At 49.2% G+C, this 17,494-nt stretch overlaps 1 protein-coding gene across 1 annotated transcript in view; it reads left to right on the top strand.

Annotated features, from left to right (window-relative positions):
• Positions 1 to 3,424: 3,424 nt before the first annotated feature.
• LOC119433503 (hillarin) overlaps positions 3,425 to 17,494 on the top strand; it is a 103,828-nt gene continuing 89,758 nt past the window's right edge. The window contains exon 1 of the mRNA XM_037700740.2: positions 3,425 to 4,417. Coding sequence (XP_037556668.1) covers positions 3,902 to 4,417 — 516 coding nt within the window. The 5' untranslated portion in view covers positions 3,425 to 3,901. The remainder of the gene's footprint in view (positions 4,418 to 17,494) is intronic.

Raw genomic sequence — 17,494 nt, 5'->3', positions numbered from 1 at the left:
CAGGAGTAGACTGTACGTTGAAAATGTCCTAACTCCTCACGAAGTTTTTGACATCCGTGGCCACCTCTGCGTCCGAATTTCATCTTGAGAGCGTATGCAGAAAGTTGTACTCTGTAGGGACGTCGTCAAATGCTCAGCGGTTAAGAGGAAGCTTTAGCTCGGGCCGACTTTCAAGCATCCGCCCGGGCCGCAAGGCTCCGGGGGAAGGATGGGGGGGAGCGCCTTTTACTCCAGGCGACCCCGGCGGTTGTGCGGCCCGCTGTATATTGAGCGGCCGCCAGGAGTAGAACGTGCCCGCTCACTCCCCCCCCCCCCTCCCCCCCACACACACACACGCACACACACTCTCCCTACCCTGCCCCGGAGCGTTGCGCGCGACGGAAGACGACGCGCTTCATTCCTGCTTCCCTCCCTTGCGTGTGCAAAATTGAGCCGCGATCGCCGGCTCACCCTCGCACGCTTTAAAAGGCCATGAACCACATTTTATCGAAGTGGAGGAGGACATTTGAAGTGAAAATGCGCTATTTCAGAAACACTTTGCCGCAAAAAGTACTTCAATGCGTTCAGCAGAAGCGGAGTTATTGACAATCAAACACGGCCTCCGCTGTGCTCCCGTTCCTTCTTCAATGCCTTGCACTGCGAAGGCTACGGTGGTGTGGGGCGTGCACACAACGCTCAGCCTTCTAAATGTCACCGTGGCGCGCAGTTCGAATTTCGTTTTGGATGTTAACGTAGGCGCCACGACTTCCGATTTTGGTGCCTACGACGCGCTCAACGTACGCGGTTGTCCTCAGCGAGCCGCAGTGCGCTTAGCCAGTGGAGTCGTGGCGGCACCCCGCGGCTGCCGCAGTGTAGCCGACCGCAGCGACCAATAGCAGCCGCGTATTGGAATGTGCTTTATTACGAAATAAAGCACACACACAAAAAAAAAAGAGTGAGGATCACGGCTTCTGTTGAAACGAGAGCGTTTCAGAGAAAGGTGACTTCGCGCTCTCCTTGCGAGCTCCACGCCCCACGTACGACAGCAAAACTTGGCTGAGATATTCACAGCAGTGTATGCTACCCGCGGACTACATTATTTCACCAAGCCCAAGGGTGGTTCAGGGCCCCTTTAACTCGCACATACAGCATACGGTGCGCGGCGACGATTTTATCGCCGTTGGACTTGATAGGGAACCTCACGGCAACGGTAGAAATGCGCCTGGAGTGTCCTGTAATTGCTATCGCAATAAAAATAAAATAAAAAACTAAGAAATTTGATATATTATCACCATTGTAGTATCTCACATATATGCAAGTAGGACATCAGCGAAACCTTCGTAAATATGGTGACAATTTTACGTAATCTGTGAATTCGCACATCACATTTGTCCGCTTCAGATGCCCTAACAGATATGCAAGGGCTCGTGCTCGAAAACTTTCACGGCGCATAAAACGGTGGGAGTGCGCGGAAATGTATACTTTCGAATCAGCGACATCACTTTGACGTACCGGCGCCGCAGTTTTCGACACTAAAGTCAGAAAGATGAACTGTGGCCTTCAGTTTCTCAGCCGGTAACCAACCTTTCCCCGCCAAATGAACGGAACCATACTCTTGAAGGACTCTTCTTTGATCTAAACTGATTTAGTGTTGCGATCTTTATATAGGATCTCTGTAAGGGTTGGGAAAAGGGGACGTTTCCTGCCAGTCCGTGCTTAAAGTCAGGGGCCGGGGGAGGGGGCTTGGGGGTGTTCTCAGACTCCCCACCAGTATTGCAAAGGGATCTGAGATCCCGCTCGCCAGACTTCCCCGCGCAGTTAGGTGCCGCTTAGACGGCGCTCGCGTTCTTTGTTTCAGGTCTGCGTCATAAATTGAGCAATAAAGAAAAACCACCTGTCAAAATTATTTCGCCCGTTTGTATAAAACGATGCTATCAGCCGCTTTTTCTCTCTCCCTCTTTATTTCCCTCTCCAACGAATCACTAGGGAGACCCCCATTCGATGGAGCCAGACATTAAGCACTGCTGCCAGTGGACACGTGTAACTAAAATCTAACCACCATGACATAGCTGTATTGGTCAAGGTGTACGTACGCCTGAACTATATCCCACGGCAGCAAGGTTGGTGTCAGCTGTTGACATTCCGATGTGGTCTTTCTGCCGAGTCCTGCAGTTACTGACCAAACCCCACACTGCTTAACTTCGGTGATCTGAACGGTGTATTCAGCCAGACATAGAGCACTGCACGGGCCGATTTTTTCATCCCGGGCCCGGCCCGGGCCCGTTTTTACGTTGGGCGGCCCGCCCGAACCCGATCAAAACTTTTATGGCGAGACCCGGGCCCGGAAATAATCTACGTTACCCGCCCGGCCCGGCCCGCCAACCCTTTACCTTAGGCCCGATCCCGTCCCGAGCCCGACTCGAAACCGGCCCGAACCCGGCCCGAGATCGAAAAATAATGTTTTTCACAGTTGAGACGCCCGAGAATAACTCGCTGCACGTTACATGCACACCACCAGAAAGCCCGAGCCCGGCCCGGGCCCGCGTCAAAAAACCCGAGCCCGGCCCGGGTCCGGGTCAAAAAGCACACGCCGCGCCCGAGCCCGGCCTGAGCCCGTGAAAAAACTGTTCTACCCGGCCCGGCCCGGCCTCGGGCTTTCGGGTAAGCCCGAGCCCGTGCAGTGCTCTAGCCAGACATGGCCGGCAGCAGAAGATGCGGAAGCGCACTTCCCAGTTTGGTCCAGCTTTCTGGGGGTCGAACCCTCTACTGAACCGCGGAGCAGAATCTCCTACAGAAGGGGACAACTGCCGGTCCATTCGGTTTGCCTGGCACTTCGAGAGATAGCTAAACTACGGTTCAGTGTCAGTTTCTCGCTCGTGCAGAACCGGCCCGGCTCCTCCAGCACGAACGCCGCTTTACATCGTCCGAATACGGTGGCTAACCGCAGTCCGAAGCTGTGAGCTCGTTTTGCAGGAAGCATGCGCTATGTAAAACGACGTGCAGACAACGCCGTGTTGCAGCGAAGAAACGAACAGCCAGGTGCTGCATGCATTGCCTTCTGAACTACTATAGGCACTCGCGGCTGTTTTAACCCTCGTCAAGCACGAGGAGTCGGGCCAGCACGCGTCTTCACAGCTTCGTCGCGCCTCTCGTGACGTCCCGTGACAGGAGCCCGTCACCGACGCCGTTGCCATATCTGCCGGGGTCCCGTTGGTTGTGGGCCGATCGACCTGCTGCCGGCTACACCACGCTCCTTTGCCGTCGTGCGTGGCAGCACCCCTCCCCCCCCCCCCCTTTTTTTTTTTTATTTTATTTGCGAATGGTTCCGCGTGGTCTCGCCCCATGATCGTACAGCGTACCAACGTGGGGGCGAGGGCGTCCAGGTGAGCGGGGGGAGAGGGTCAGAAAGAAAGGGCCGTGACGTCAGCGGTAATCATTCCGGCTGCGGAGAGCGAGCCAGCGGAGCGAGCCCAGCCGGAGGAGGCGGCTGCTTGCGGCGAGGGAGCTAGCGATCCACGCGAGGCAGTAGCTTGCAGCGGCGGCAGCGGCGTCGACGGCCCAACTCGTGCTCGACGGGCGCACGCACACACACGCACGCCAGTGCGTCGGCCCGAGAAGCGGCAGCAGCGAACAGGTTTGGCAATATGGCCGCCTAGGCCGCTTCGTCGTCGTCGGCTCTCGAAAACGCGGATGCGAAGCTGCCTGGTCGCCAACGATGGTGGAGCCTTCGTGCCGTTGTCGTCGCCCCGTTCGTCTCGACGAGTGATTTCCGCAGGTCGTTTCTGGCGGCTTGCGGTGTTCTTGTTCGGTGTCCTCCCCGCCACCGAAGGGGAGTGTGTGTGGCCGTGAGAGAGCTCGGCCCCGTGAGGGGAGTGTCCGGCGACCGCCGTTCGTGCGTGCGACGACCACGACGACGACGACCATGAATTCGTACGAGAACACCTGCCTGCGGTGCGGCCAGACCGTCTACCAGGTGGACAAGGTGGGACCGCTGAAGGATTTCACCTTCTACCACCAGGGCTGCTTCAAGTGTCTGGTGTGCGGTACCAAGCTGACCCTGAAGACTTACTTCAACAACCAGCAGAGCCAGGAGGACAAGGAGGTCTACTGTCAGAATCACGTGCCCAAGACCGGGCCCGGTCACCTGGACGGCATGTCGGTGGGCATCAAGGCCGCGCTGAGCGTGCCCAGGACCAACAACCTGGTCAACGACCAGATTCGGGGCTCCGGCAAGGGGACATTCGACGCGGACGCGCTGGGCATCAAGTCGGCGCTGACCAAGAACCACCACCACCAACACCACGAGCAGGAATACAAGCACGCCGTGAACAGGGCCGGTCGTTTCGACGCCAGCGCGCTGCACATCACGCACGCGTTGAACGCCACCAAGGTGCACCGGGGCAAGGTCGCTTACGAGCGGAACATGGACGAGTATCTGGTGAGTTCCTCGCACGCTGGCGTTCTCTTACGCTGTCACTTCGTCGAGGCTTTTTGTGTAGTAGAACAAGTTCTTGAATCTCGTAGTTTGTCCCTGATTGAATTACGTCAGACCTCTAGATGCTATTAGGGGCATCATGCTGTGGCGTAAAACAGGTGAACAGGCGATTACACTGTGAAGCAAGGTTGAGCTGGTTTCTAGGGGTGTGCGAATATTCGAAACTTTCGAATAATGAATCGAATGCTCCCCTATTAGATTCGGTCATCATATTGAATAGTCGCTGTTAGAAAACCCGAATCGAACATGAAATTGAATAAAAAATACGGTAGCTCTTATCGCCTACACAGCGGAGATACTGTACCAAATAGAGCATGCTTTTTAACCTGCAATGTAATGACGAACTTTCTAGTGTCGTCAAAACCACGATGTGAAAGTTTTGATATTGCTGCAGGGTGAGAAGGCTATTTGAAACTATTTGAAAAATATTCCATTCCATTGTGGCACTATTCGGTTCGTATTCGATTCGGTTACAAAAACTACTATTCGCACATCCCTACAGGTTTCCATTAAGCATGCATAGAAAATGTCTGTATTAAATCGCCGGGCGAGTGTCTGATGGATCCTCGCACGCACGCGTTCTCTTGCACTTTCACTTAGCCGGCGCTGTCATTGTGGGACTTCGTGTCCTGCCACTGGTTGAACTCTCCGCGTTGGACCTCCGGCCTCGGCAGGTCTTCGTACTGCGACGCGACCCAACTTTTGTGCAGATGGCTACACTGGAAAGAAATCAGTGCCGAGCAGGTTTTGAACAGCTTGCAAAGCGAACGCTGACACTGTTTAGAGAAAGTGCAAAGACGCTTGCTGCGTATACCTCCTGATCGAATCGAACCGGTTATGCTCCCGCTAGTTTCTCGCTCCTCAAGATCCGTTGGGACATTCAACAGGTGTCGGTGCTGCAGCTAAGCACTTCTAACCGGTGGCGTAACTAGGGTGGTGTTTCCGTATCAGAACATCGACCCCTGAGCAACCCCCCCCCCCCCCCCCTCCCCTCCCTTCTTGCTTTCTCTGAGAAGTTCGCCGACTACAAGTATGATTAGAACCTATCACAAAACCTTACTAAGCAGGTTATGAGCAGCTTAGAAACCATTATCAGAATGAAGAGCAGGCCGATGATCCCTCCTCTTGAATTATGATTCTGGGTTCTAATTTTGTAATGATTACTTTTGTTATCTATTGCTCTAACCGATCCCAACGATAACGCAACGGTGACGCGACGGCGTGCGAATCAACCGACTAGGTGCAGTATAATGTGGTGATTCCTCTGGTTTGATTGTATGACTTTATCATCCACCGCTCACGACCGGCCGATCATATGATAACACTGACGGAGCGCGAAAAGGAAAATAATTGGAATAGAAGCGTTACATTATCGCGGCCTTGTCTTTGCTATTGCATACTGTGGTTTCAGTGGGTTTTTTATCTGTTATCGGCAGTGGACTTCCGCGTGTCTGAAACGACTATCCCAACACGGAACAGGGTTGGGATATCTGCGAAGTGTTTGCGAAGCCGGTATTAGCGTAGGCGTTGCACCACGGCGTCCAGAAACAAACCCTGTCAGCGATAGCGTTGTGGATGGTATTTCCACTTTTGACACGCCTGTCGCTGGTTGAACGTGTAAGGCCCCTGTTAAAAGGGATGCTAAATACAAACGCTAGATCAGTATAGACTGATGAAGCAATATTTCGAAATTTTCGTTATTTCGCGGTGAGAGGTTGATTACTTAAAAAATGAACATGAAGGCCACAGATTTCATTCTAATATAATTTCGCGCCAAAATGTCAGCGCCGGTACGTCAGCGTGACGTCACAGATTTCAATTTTTTTTCTCGTATTCTAGCCATTGAGGCGCAGTAAAAGTTGGGGAAACTTGCTAAGGTCAGTCACTAGGTCTATTAGAATAAAATGTAGTCCATCTTTGCCGATAAAGAATTAACTATAGGCCCGAGCAAACGCCATCGAAATTGATGACGTCATGGCGAATTGGTGCGAGTACTTAAAGGCGGCGTCTCCGCTTGTCTTTCGGTTTTGCATATTTAGCTGGCATAAGAGAGCCAAAAAGGGATAAGTACACTAAAAACAGTTTGGTTGTTTTATGCCTGCTAAAAGACATTCAGCGTATGCTGAATGTCTCTTAGCAGACATCAAACAGTTATTAACAAAAAAAAAAAAAAATCAGAGGCGATTTAGCGGTAAGTGCGAGAGAAATGCGTCAGCCTTACGTCGGCACCTCTTTAAGGTCACGGATACATGATTCAAACCGCGTTGACCACGTTGCAAAGTGTTGTTCAGGAGCTAACTCGGCACACCTGCTTCTTAGAGGAGCGAAGTGCAACTGACGGTAGTCTGCTCCATACCACCGTCAGATATATATATATATATATATATATATATATATATATATAAACGAGAAACGAAACGGAGGGGCTTAATTTTTGTTAATCACGACCATATAAAGCCAACAGGCGACGAATCCAAGAAAATCATAAGGTTAATTAGCGGTGGAACCCACAACCTTTGTATGTATGTATGTATGTATGTATGTATGTATGTATGTATGTATGTATGTATGTATGTATGTATGTATGTATGTATTGTATGTATGTATGTATGTATGTATGTATGTATGTATGTATGTATGTATGTATGTATGTATACCACACACACACGCTCTTCTAAGCTCTCCCATCACCTCTCTACCCCTCTACCACGTGACCAGCTTCACGCACAGATACGATTTTTTCCCACTTTGACACTGCCAATTTTAACACATTAAAATAATCTCGCTGTCGCGCACCGCTGTCATTCCATACGTGCACCGTGTGTCACACGGCATAAAAAGAAAATGCAGCAAAGTCGGCAGTAACTGTTTTCTAATCGAAAAACGAATGCTTAACTTTGTGCCAAAAAGTGAACAGTGAGAACAGTGGCTCAGGCAACTGTGATAAGAAACGCGCCAAGCAAAAATGATTTACTGCAGCCACAATGTTGTGCACAAAATCCCCCTCGCATGTGGTCGTTGCCACGTTTGTCAGCGACCGCCGGGGTGAACATGCCAACTCAATGAGGGGAAGTGAAGGCAGAAACCTAGCAGCACATTGCTCCCGATGAGGCCTTGCGTAATCAGTGCAAAATACTAGAACGTTATCGCGGGACCAATGCGCACGTGATATACTAGGCTTTCTCCATCTATGGGAAAGGTGATGCGTGCTTGAGTGCGCCGTCGGTGTCGCTTCTCTCCGTTTAAATCGCGTTTCTTTCGCGGGCATCATGGCGCCCATCTCGTGATGTTGATTTTGTGCTGCTTCTGCCCAGTTTCCAGCATTGTGGCTCACTTGGTTGTCTGCTCCTCAAGTTCTTTTTCGCTTTTCCGCACCTCTATATAGAGCTGCGTGCGCAAAAGACAATTGGTTGAAAGACAGCGCTTCGTCCGTTTCCTTCTGTTCGTCCTGGCCCATACGCTGTTACCTAACTTCAACTTGATTACTCTCTCCCTCTTTTCCTCTTTGTATTCCCCCGTTCCCTTCCCCCCACTGTAGGGTAGCGAATTGGTTGACCTCCCTGCCTTTCTTCTTGTTTTCTCCCTTTCTCAACATGTATTAACCGGCCCAAGTCAGCATTCTTTTTAAAACGTTTCTGCTCGTGCCTCTTGGCCTTGCAGCGGTTCGTAGGCGGGCTCTGCCTCACTGCTTTCATTTGCGTGAGTTCTCTGGTTTGCGTTGACGGAGCCGCGCTCTCTCGGAGCTGTGACCTTGACCAGCGAACGCCGGTCCGGAAGTGGTCTCCCGCACGCACGGTCGTTTTGCGCGGCAGGAAAGAGTGCGCGCGCTGGCCGCGTGTCACGTGGGAGGCCGGCCGGCCGCACTCGGACTTGGGGTCGTCGAATGTACGCGTCTGCAAGGTTGTTGTTGCCCAACCCGTTTTCACCTGACGCAACTCGCGTCGTTCGCCGAAGGAAGCAGCGCTTTTTTTTTTTTTTTTTTCTTTTTCGAGCGAGCTTGTGCGCATCGATTGACCACAAAAAAAGCTCATTGATATTCCGCTTTCGCGGTGCCGGTGGTCTCTGATGGTACAGATTACGTAGCGCGTTACGGGCGAGGACACAAGGAATTGAAACATACGGTACGCCATACACACATCCGCTAACTCGCTATAAATTTTATTGCGAAAACTCGTGACCATTCTGATGCGGTCAAGACAAGTACTACGCATGTCGTCTCAAGATATACTATTCTACACGTGTCGCCCACCCAGGAATGGTAATTCTTTACCTGACAGTGCGATAGGATCCACGCTGACGCATCTGTGCTCCAAGTTAGCAATATTGTCAGCTTCTACGGTCAATCGCGTCAATTCGTTAGTTTTTTTTTTTTTCGATAACTGTGCGCCTATGGTACAGGACTTCGCATCCACAGTGTGTATCAGTGCCACACCAACGGGACATAATAGCAACCTTAGTCATCTGTGAGGATCTTCACCGAGCTTATGCCCACCGTGGTGGGGCTCAGGGGCTTTGGCGCTGTGTTTCATGAAGGTCGATGGTTCGACTCCATGCCGCGACGGCTGAATTACCACGGTAAAAGCGTTCGTATCCCGTGGTTTTGGTGTACGCCAAAGAACCCCGGATGGTAAAAATTAAATCTGATACCTTCACTATGGCGTTCCTGAGAGCTAATTCACTGTGTAGGTTTCGGGACGTCAAACGGAACAATTTAATGATCAGGGTCACCTGTGAGTTATCTTTTTCATTATCTTTGTCTTTGTCCATTATCTTTGTCTTGAATTGTTCCCTTGCCAGGGTATTGAACATTATCTTTGTCTTTTGCATATTAATCTTCAACCCCACTCTTACACTTTTTCGGTTAAAGTCCTCAATCATTTATTGTAATTCGTCTCCATTGTTGCTGAATAGGACAATGTCATCTGCAAACCGAAGGTTGCTGAGGTATTCGCCGTTGATCCTCACTCCTAAGCCTTCCCAGTCTAAGAGCTTGAATACTTCTAAGCATGCAGTTAATAGCCATGGAGAGATTGTGTCTCCTTGCCTGAACCCTTTTTTGATAGGTCGAGAAGCTCGAGAACAAGCTAAGGACCGCACAAAGAGCGATGGAACAAAAAATGTTAGGCCTAACGTTAAGAGACAGGAAGAGAGCGGTGTGGATCGGAGAGTAAACGGGGATAGCCGATATTCTAGTTGACAGTAAGAGGAAGAAATGGAGCTGGGCAGGCCACGTAATGTGTAGCATGGATAACCGGTGGATCATTAGAGTTACAGAATGGGTGCCAAGAGAAGGGAAGCGCAGTCGAGGCGCAAGTTGGAATCAGCTAGCGCAAGGCAGGGGTAATTGGAGATCGCAGGGGGAGGCCTTCGTCCTGCAGTGGACATAAATATAGGCTGATGATGATGATGTTTGTCACAATCTTTCGGCTAGTAAACAGATGCTTGGCCGCCGGAGAACAAGCGTTGTTTTATGCCCATGTCATTTATTCGTGTTTATAGTACATAAAAAATGGTTAGCTTGCAACCGTATACGATTACGACGCCCTATATGCAGGGTTTGTTTAAGCGAAGCACTACATTAGTGTGCAAGCCAGAGTAAGTTCAACATCTTTTACTGAATCCCTTTCAGGCGGGAATTCTTTCCTTGCGCTTAAAATTTAGTTTCGTCACATTCCTTGTACATTCAGAATCATTAAACGTACTGTGGCTGAACAGGCTAACAGTTTCGAACTCTTCAGCGAGTTTTTTCAAGTTTACGAAATGTCGACTCCATGCGTGAACTCTCTACAGGTGCGCCGGTTATGACAATGCAGTCGACTACCACTGAATCTAACTCGGTTAGTTCGCCTTTTCGCTTAATTCGAACGCACTGAAATGTCCCGGCGAGAAACCATGCATTGCTATGGAAGGAAAACTCGTATAGTTCTAACTTGAAAGCATGCCGCTTCGATTATTTCGATCACCATCGACCCGCACTGGCGCCCCCTTCTTGATATTCGATGCCTTCGAATATTCGATTATGGCAGAATGTACGAGGTTACTACGATAAGTGAAATCTGCAATTGACTGGCGCTTTTTGGCCAGAACTGGCCCTTGCGCCATGAAAATCCATGAATCATCATCATCACGTGCATTTCACAGAGAAAGACCATTGCATATATGGTACACCGTTCATTTGAAGTGGCCGTTAATTGTAATGCCAGCCTGGAAACGTGGCGAGTTTTTCAACAAGATGTGGCAATTGAACAGCCTTACCAATGTGAATATTTGTGCATTTACGAAAATCAATAGAATCTTTTCCGTTTTTCCTCTCAACATTCATTGATATTCGTTCTCTTTTTCCTTGATTATGACTTTTCTTAAGCAACAAAATCCGATTCGAAATTCAGAGCAGACACTTTTGGTGCGTTCGTTATCCGACTCGCAAGCTTCCACGTTCGAAGATATCTATATACACTAATGAGACGGTTTCCCAGCGGGGCCGGCCCTGTACTCCTATTATATCGCAATAAAGGCTGCTCGACCGCTCTGTATGTCTAAAGCACAGTCATCCAAGCGTAATATCAGTAGTGTGGCCAGCTTATGTCGTCCAGGCCGGCTGAAGCAAAGAAATAAGAAAGGTTTTCCGCGAACGGCGTGCACACAGTTCTGCTCCACTGGGTCGGCGCCAAGTCATCCTCGGCTCGTGGCCACGCCGGCCACGGTGGTTTCGGACGGCTGCTCTTAGCGTTCAGTTTGTTCGACCGGGAAAAACAGCAGAAAGCCGCGCCTCAGTATTGAATCCGTGTTGACTTTCTGCGCATGCGTGCGTGCGTTTGTGCGCGAGCGTGTGCTTTGGATGAACGTGGATGGCTCGTTATCACGGTCGCCGCTGACGTACTCCCTTTGAGCTGCCTCGGACCGGATGAGGATATTGATGATGGTGATGAGGATTATGATTAACAACGGCGTTTTTTAAACTTGAATCGCGGTGGTGACAAATGTTCACAGAGCCTGCGTGAGCTATCCGAACGTGTTATATTGTCGTAAACTAGCACTTTCTCAGCTTGCATCCCGTAGTTACCCATATGTTGTGACGATCCCACCCCTATTCCCTATAGACGTCTCTTGCTATCACGACCGCTGACAAGTTTAGCGCTCTTATCAGGTTCTATAGCCCCTGCGGGTCTGTCTGGGTGAATATATCATCGCCTTCAGTAACAATATGCAGATGTCTTATGAGGATTTAAAAAAAATTATATAGCAGACACATGCCTGACTCTGTTGGGAATATTTGCTCGTGTGCGTTTTCGACCTCAGGCAGCCAGCTCGAGCCTCCTCAAAGATGGATGGAGGGATGGATGGAGGGATGGATGGAGGGATGGATGGAGGGATGGATGGAGGGATGGATGGAGGGATGGATGGAGGGATGGATGGAGGGATGGAGGGATGGATGGAGGGATGGATGGATGGATGGATGGATGGAGGGTTGGAGGGACGGACGGACGGACGGACGGACGGACGGACGGACGGACGGACGGACGGACGAGTGAATGAATGAATGATCGTCCTCATTGAAACGTGGCGGTAGCGGATGCAACCAAGCTCGTCATCCTTTACATTTCTTCTACGCCTATTTTCAGACCTTTGGACTCGCGGTTCGTGTTAACAAATCACAGATCCTAAAAGAAACACATTGCTTTAAAATATATGCTCTGTTTCTTGCTTTCGTGCTACCAATACTCCAGTCGTCATTTACTATTCTCCACCGCGGGTTCATTAAGCTTCCTTCAGTATCCCTAAATCCCAGTGCCGCGGGCAGGGTTGGTACGTCCTCATTGACCTCTGAATGGATACTCAGCGAACCCTCTTGAGGACCCCTGGATGTCCGTTTGCGAGACGTTGCCTTAAGCAGTGTGTGACGTCACGTATTCGCCTCATCCTTGCTGTGTCTGGGGCTCCTTCGCACTCGACGATCCACCTTCTCGCCACCATATATACTCACAGCCACCACACGCAACTCAGCTTGCTTGCGCATTCGTCCCTCGCCATAACGTCGTCATTGCGTCGCATTCGAAGAACACAGCGAGCCGATCGATTCGCACTGGTGCGAGAAGTCGACAGGTTGTCGACACCATAGAGCATGCATGCTGCTATTTAAATAGTGCCTGCGGTGACTAAGATTGGCTTAATGATGTTTACGAAAACCAACGTAGCGTGTAGCATGAACTTGGGCAGCCGTGACTCCGTGAAGAGGTTCATAGACGCGCCATATATAGCACCTTCAGACGCTGTTTCATTCTGACGTTTACTGTTTCGGTTCGATGAAGTGTTGCTGCTTCTCTACAGAGGCCGATGTCATTTGCTGTTTCTGAGCACGAGGTTGAGGGTTCGATAACCTGTGGCGACTGCCGCATTCCCAGAAAACGGATCGCGATGGAGAGAATAAATTTTACTTTATTGAGCCCCTCGTCAGGCGCTCTGGTTTCGAGAGTAGCATTGTTGTGTACCATGTGCAGGTCTCTCAGCGCGCTACGGACGTGCTTAGCAAAAGCCTGAAGAGCAGAGGTGTCAGTTCGGAAAGTTAGCCAAGCATTCAAAGATGTGGGATGCATTGCTGGGTGAAATATGTTTAAGTGTACTAACTGTGGTGTAAAAGTTACAAGCAGGGATAAGGTGCCTCAGAAACGATTGGTCAACGTTTCGGTGGGAGGACCTATCCTCGTCAAAGGCGGCCGTGTCGTTCTGGGCAGGTTAGCTTTTCACAGGTTAGTAGAGTGACGTCACGGGCGGTCGTTGCCGGTGGCGGCCTGGCTGTAAAGGCAGACACTGAAAAGAAAATGAAACCTCAGGTGGTCAAAATTAATTCGGACTCCTCCACTGCGGCGTGCCTTATCAGAACTGGTTTTGGCACGTGAAACCCCAGAAAGAAGAAAATGAGCGTTGTCGCTTGACGTCTCTAGGCGTGCATGGTTTCTATTCTAAGACGAGGGGACAAGAAGAAAAAAAAAAAAGGAAAAGCAAAAATGCGGAATCTAGCGAAATGTCTGCGAAAATGGCAACACTGGATGCCAGCGCACGTAGATCTTTACGCGCTTCGAGCTTGTGGAGAAAGTCTTCCGAGTCTGGTCGTCGTCGTCGTCGTTGTTGAAGCTACCTTTGTGTCTCGCCTCTTTTCACCCGGCGCCCGTACGTAGTCGGGCTACGCCGGCTACTCGGTTGGTCGGTCGCACGCGGAAAACTGTGGGAGCGTGAAATATGCAAATTGTCATGGTCCCACTTCCCTCCCGAAAGCGGTACTACTGGCTTCTGAGGCGTCGGCTGTACTTGTGCGCACCTGTCTATTGCTGGCGCGACGGCGTCCCGCGCCAATGGACGTAGGAGCTCTTTTCCGGGCTCGTTAACGTCGATGACAATCGTCGACGTGACGTGTGTGTGTGTGACATACGCTGTCTCGTTTTCCTTGTGCACGTGCTCAGCAGCGCAAAAGCGATGTGATTTGCATACCTCAGTGGGAACCGGTAGGCACCACGTGGTTCTTCCTTCTTACGTTCGTGCCTCAACTCAACGACCATCGTCTTAACCCCATCAGTCACGATGTACACATTTGTGGATGCGACTTACTTTTGCCATTTCTGTGCAGTTGTAGAAAGGAATAGACCACACAAATTAAGCTTAGGGTAAATTGAACTTTCTGCTTACCTCAAGTGCATTCATTTTACTTCTGAGGGAAATCTATCGCTACCGAAGATCGCTTTGGAGAAGGCACTACAGTGTTTGACGGGTGGTGTGACGTGGGCATTTCTGTAGCAATTGCGAAATAATTTGTTTGCCTTTCTAGTAATGCTTGCAACCAATAATTAACTTGCGCGAGTAATCCGTGTTAGTGATTCAATTCTTTTTTATGAAGAAACGTATCCTACTCTGTAAGTCACTCTGTAGTTATGGTGACTTATCATGAAATGCGGAGAGTCATTCTACCACATTGACTTGCTCTTAATGAAGTCTGCAGCACCTCGGCATAAAGTTATGTAAATCTCATGCATTTATCGACAGTCGACCATAATTCGTGACTGAAGAGGTTAAAACTCGAATCAAATTATGAAGGGTTGACGTCCCGAGGCAACTTGGAGGCTTTAAGGGGGCTCTCCTCATTAATTTCGATCATCTGGGGTTCTTTAACGTGCATCTGAATCTAATTACACGAGCGTTTCTGCACACCTCTCTTAGAAATGCGACCGCAGTGGCCAGGAATCGAACCTGCGACCGCGCGCTTAGCCGCATGAAGCCAAAGCCGCGTGAGCCACCGCGACGGATATACTGCCTACAGAGAAATTTTGCTGGACGGACCTCAGAGGGCCACAAGAAAGGGATCGTTCAACGATAGTTCAACGAACCGACCAACCCTAAATACTAACAAATTTAAAATTACTTCTTTGGACGTAAGCGTGACGTTTCCCATTCTTCCTTCCACATACAGAGAGACAAGCTGTCCGGGGCATCATCGTATAAGAATCTTGGCGTTTACCTTACACCAGGCCTCTCCTGGTTTGATCACATCACTTCTGCCTGCGCGAAAGCGTCAGAAATCATTAGGGCATCTACGCCGCAAGCTTCGTCATTGTCCCTCTAATGTTCGCAAATTATCCTATCTAACTTTCGTCCTCCCACAACTTGAATATGCCTCATCCGTTTGGTCCCTTTCCCGCTCATTATCAAATTAATATGCTCGAAGCAGTACAGAACAGAGCCGCCCGTTACATTTCAAGGAACTATGACAATCATTCATGTGTGACTCCGGATTCGTCTTGGTGTTGCACTCACGAGGCGTTATACGCATATCATCGGCTGCAGTGACACCGGTCCCAACTGCGATCACTGCCAAGTGCCAGAAACACTTGAGCACATATTTTGCTCATGCCCAGCGTACGCGCGAGAACTGCAGAGCCTCATTTCTCCTATTCAACGAGTGAGTAAAAGACCAATGTCTGACGAGATTGTATTAGGTCCTTGGCCTGACGCCAACAGCGCAGCTGTGGTCATCGAAGCGACTATAGCCTTCCTTCAAGCCACTGGACTCATGCACGACTCTAGTATGACCTCAACGTGATGGACATGTACATACGCACCTCCTTATGTTATCATCATCATCATTCATCGCTCTTTCACGTGCTTTGTAACCCTGTTCCATACTAGTTTGCTTGTGCTTTCATTGTAATAAGTACACCCCCCTTACTCAATGCCCTTTGGGCCTGTAAGGTATTTATAATAAATAAATAAATAAATAAATAAATAAATAAATAAATAAATAAATAGATAAATAAATAAATAAATAGATAGATAGATAGATAGATAGATAAATAGATAGATAAATAAATAGATAAATAAATAGATAAATAGATAAATAAATAAATAAATAAATAAATAAATAAATAAATAGAGAGATCGATTACTAGCGCGACAAAACGAAATAAAAACATTTCTATGGTTTAATTTCCCGCGCAAATCGTGGTATCAGTGCCGTTGGTATGACATCACACATTTCTGGGAATCTCCTAAGTAATTCTTATCTTTACCTGCCGCGGTAGTTTATAGTGAGTATGGTGCTGAGCTTTAGATGCACGTTTTACCTCAGGTGGGACAAAAATTAATCGTGAGTTCCCTATACTACGGTGTGCCTCGTAATCAGATCGTGGTTTCGGCTCGTAAAACCCCATAATTTAATTTCGTGTTTATTAACAGAAAAAAAAAGGTGACAGGACAGAGGGTCAGACCTCATCTATAAGTTTTAATCCCTTCGAATAGTGACTTAATTTAGTTAATCTTATCGTTCTTTGCGCTTCCCCAAGCGTAACCTCCGTGCTTTTCCTTTTCTGTCTCATTTGGGCCGTCTGCGTTTACTTATAGAAGTAAATTTACTACCCTTAGTCATTGCATATTTTATAATGCAATACAGTATTTTGTTACTGATTAACACTTACTCAGTGCAGAGCAGACTTCAAAATTCATGATGTCTCGCCTTGCTGGTGCCTTCTGACTTACCAAGTTTCAACTCGGCGTACGTGCAATCCATGTACATACGTATTATTAAGGCAGCGTCATCTATCACTGCCAACGTCGCTTAACCCAATCTTTATGTATATACCGTTACTTTAGGTACTCTTACCGTCCAAATGAGTGGCTGTGATATAATTACGAAAATACTTTTGTGTGCGTGAGTGCGTTTGTGTGTGTTCACTTGCTGCTGCAGACGGTGGAAATGCTAGTGTTACCACCGTAGGAGCTTTGTGTTACTTTATTTTATTTTTTTATCTGCACAAACTCATTCACAACCCTGTATGCTGTTTTCTCAAAACTTAGAACGCTGTACTACGTGTTTACCGCCGAGAAACAGCAAACAAAGAGACGAACGCTCAATCTATTGAGGATAGTGCGGCGGCTGCAGCACACATGCTAACGCAAAGCCTGCACGAGAGCATCACTCCGGCATCACCCAGCGACCTGTTTTAGCCAAATGATCCTTCGACCTGACCAGGACGGGGTTAACCGTCGATCTCCCGTCTATACGGTTATAACAGCACACAGGCCTAAACAATCGTTACCCTCGAAAGTCAACGATCTCGGACACGATCTTCCGAGGTCGCATCATTTATTCGACCTTGATTCGCGTTCACCGCAAGGACAGGGTTGCACGCAATCGCTTGCAGCATGGAACGCTATTGTTCCGTACGTCCTACGCACGCACAACTGGCAGCTTAGTTGCTTTTCTTGTAACCGCCGAACGCGGCACCGGACGCTTTTCGTTTCTTTTTTTTTTTTTTTCTTCGACGAGGCCGGATGGGAGGCTCCTCCGCTCTTTTTGTTCGCGCCTGTCAGACGCGGAAGCCGAGATCGACCGGGCACCCGATCCCTCGCCTGCCGGCGTGCCGCTGTGTACATGCTTTAGTTCGCATGCGTGCGCGCGCGCGCGTGTGTGTAAACACTGGTCTTCTCACCGCGCGCCGATCTTCCTACATGGAGGCGCGCTCGATGCAGCTGCTT

The sequence above is a fragment of the Dermacentor silvarum genome, chromosome 11 (genome assembly GCF_013339745.2).
Source record: "Dermacentor silvarum isolate Dsil-2018 chromosome 11, BIME_Dsil_1.4, whole genome shotgun sequence".
NCBI lineage: Eukaryota > Metazoa > Arthropoda > Arachnida > Ixodida > Ixodidae > Dermacentor > Dermacentor silvarum.
The sequence above is the reverse complement of the archived record's forward strand: the minus strand, read 5'-3'. Positions and strand labels throughout refer to the sequence as shown.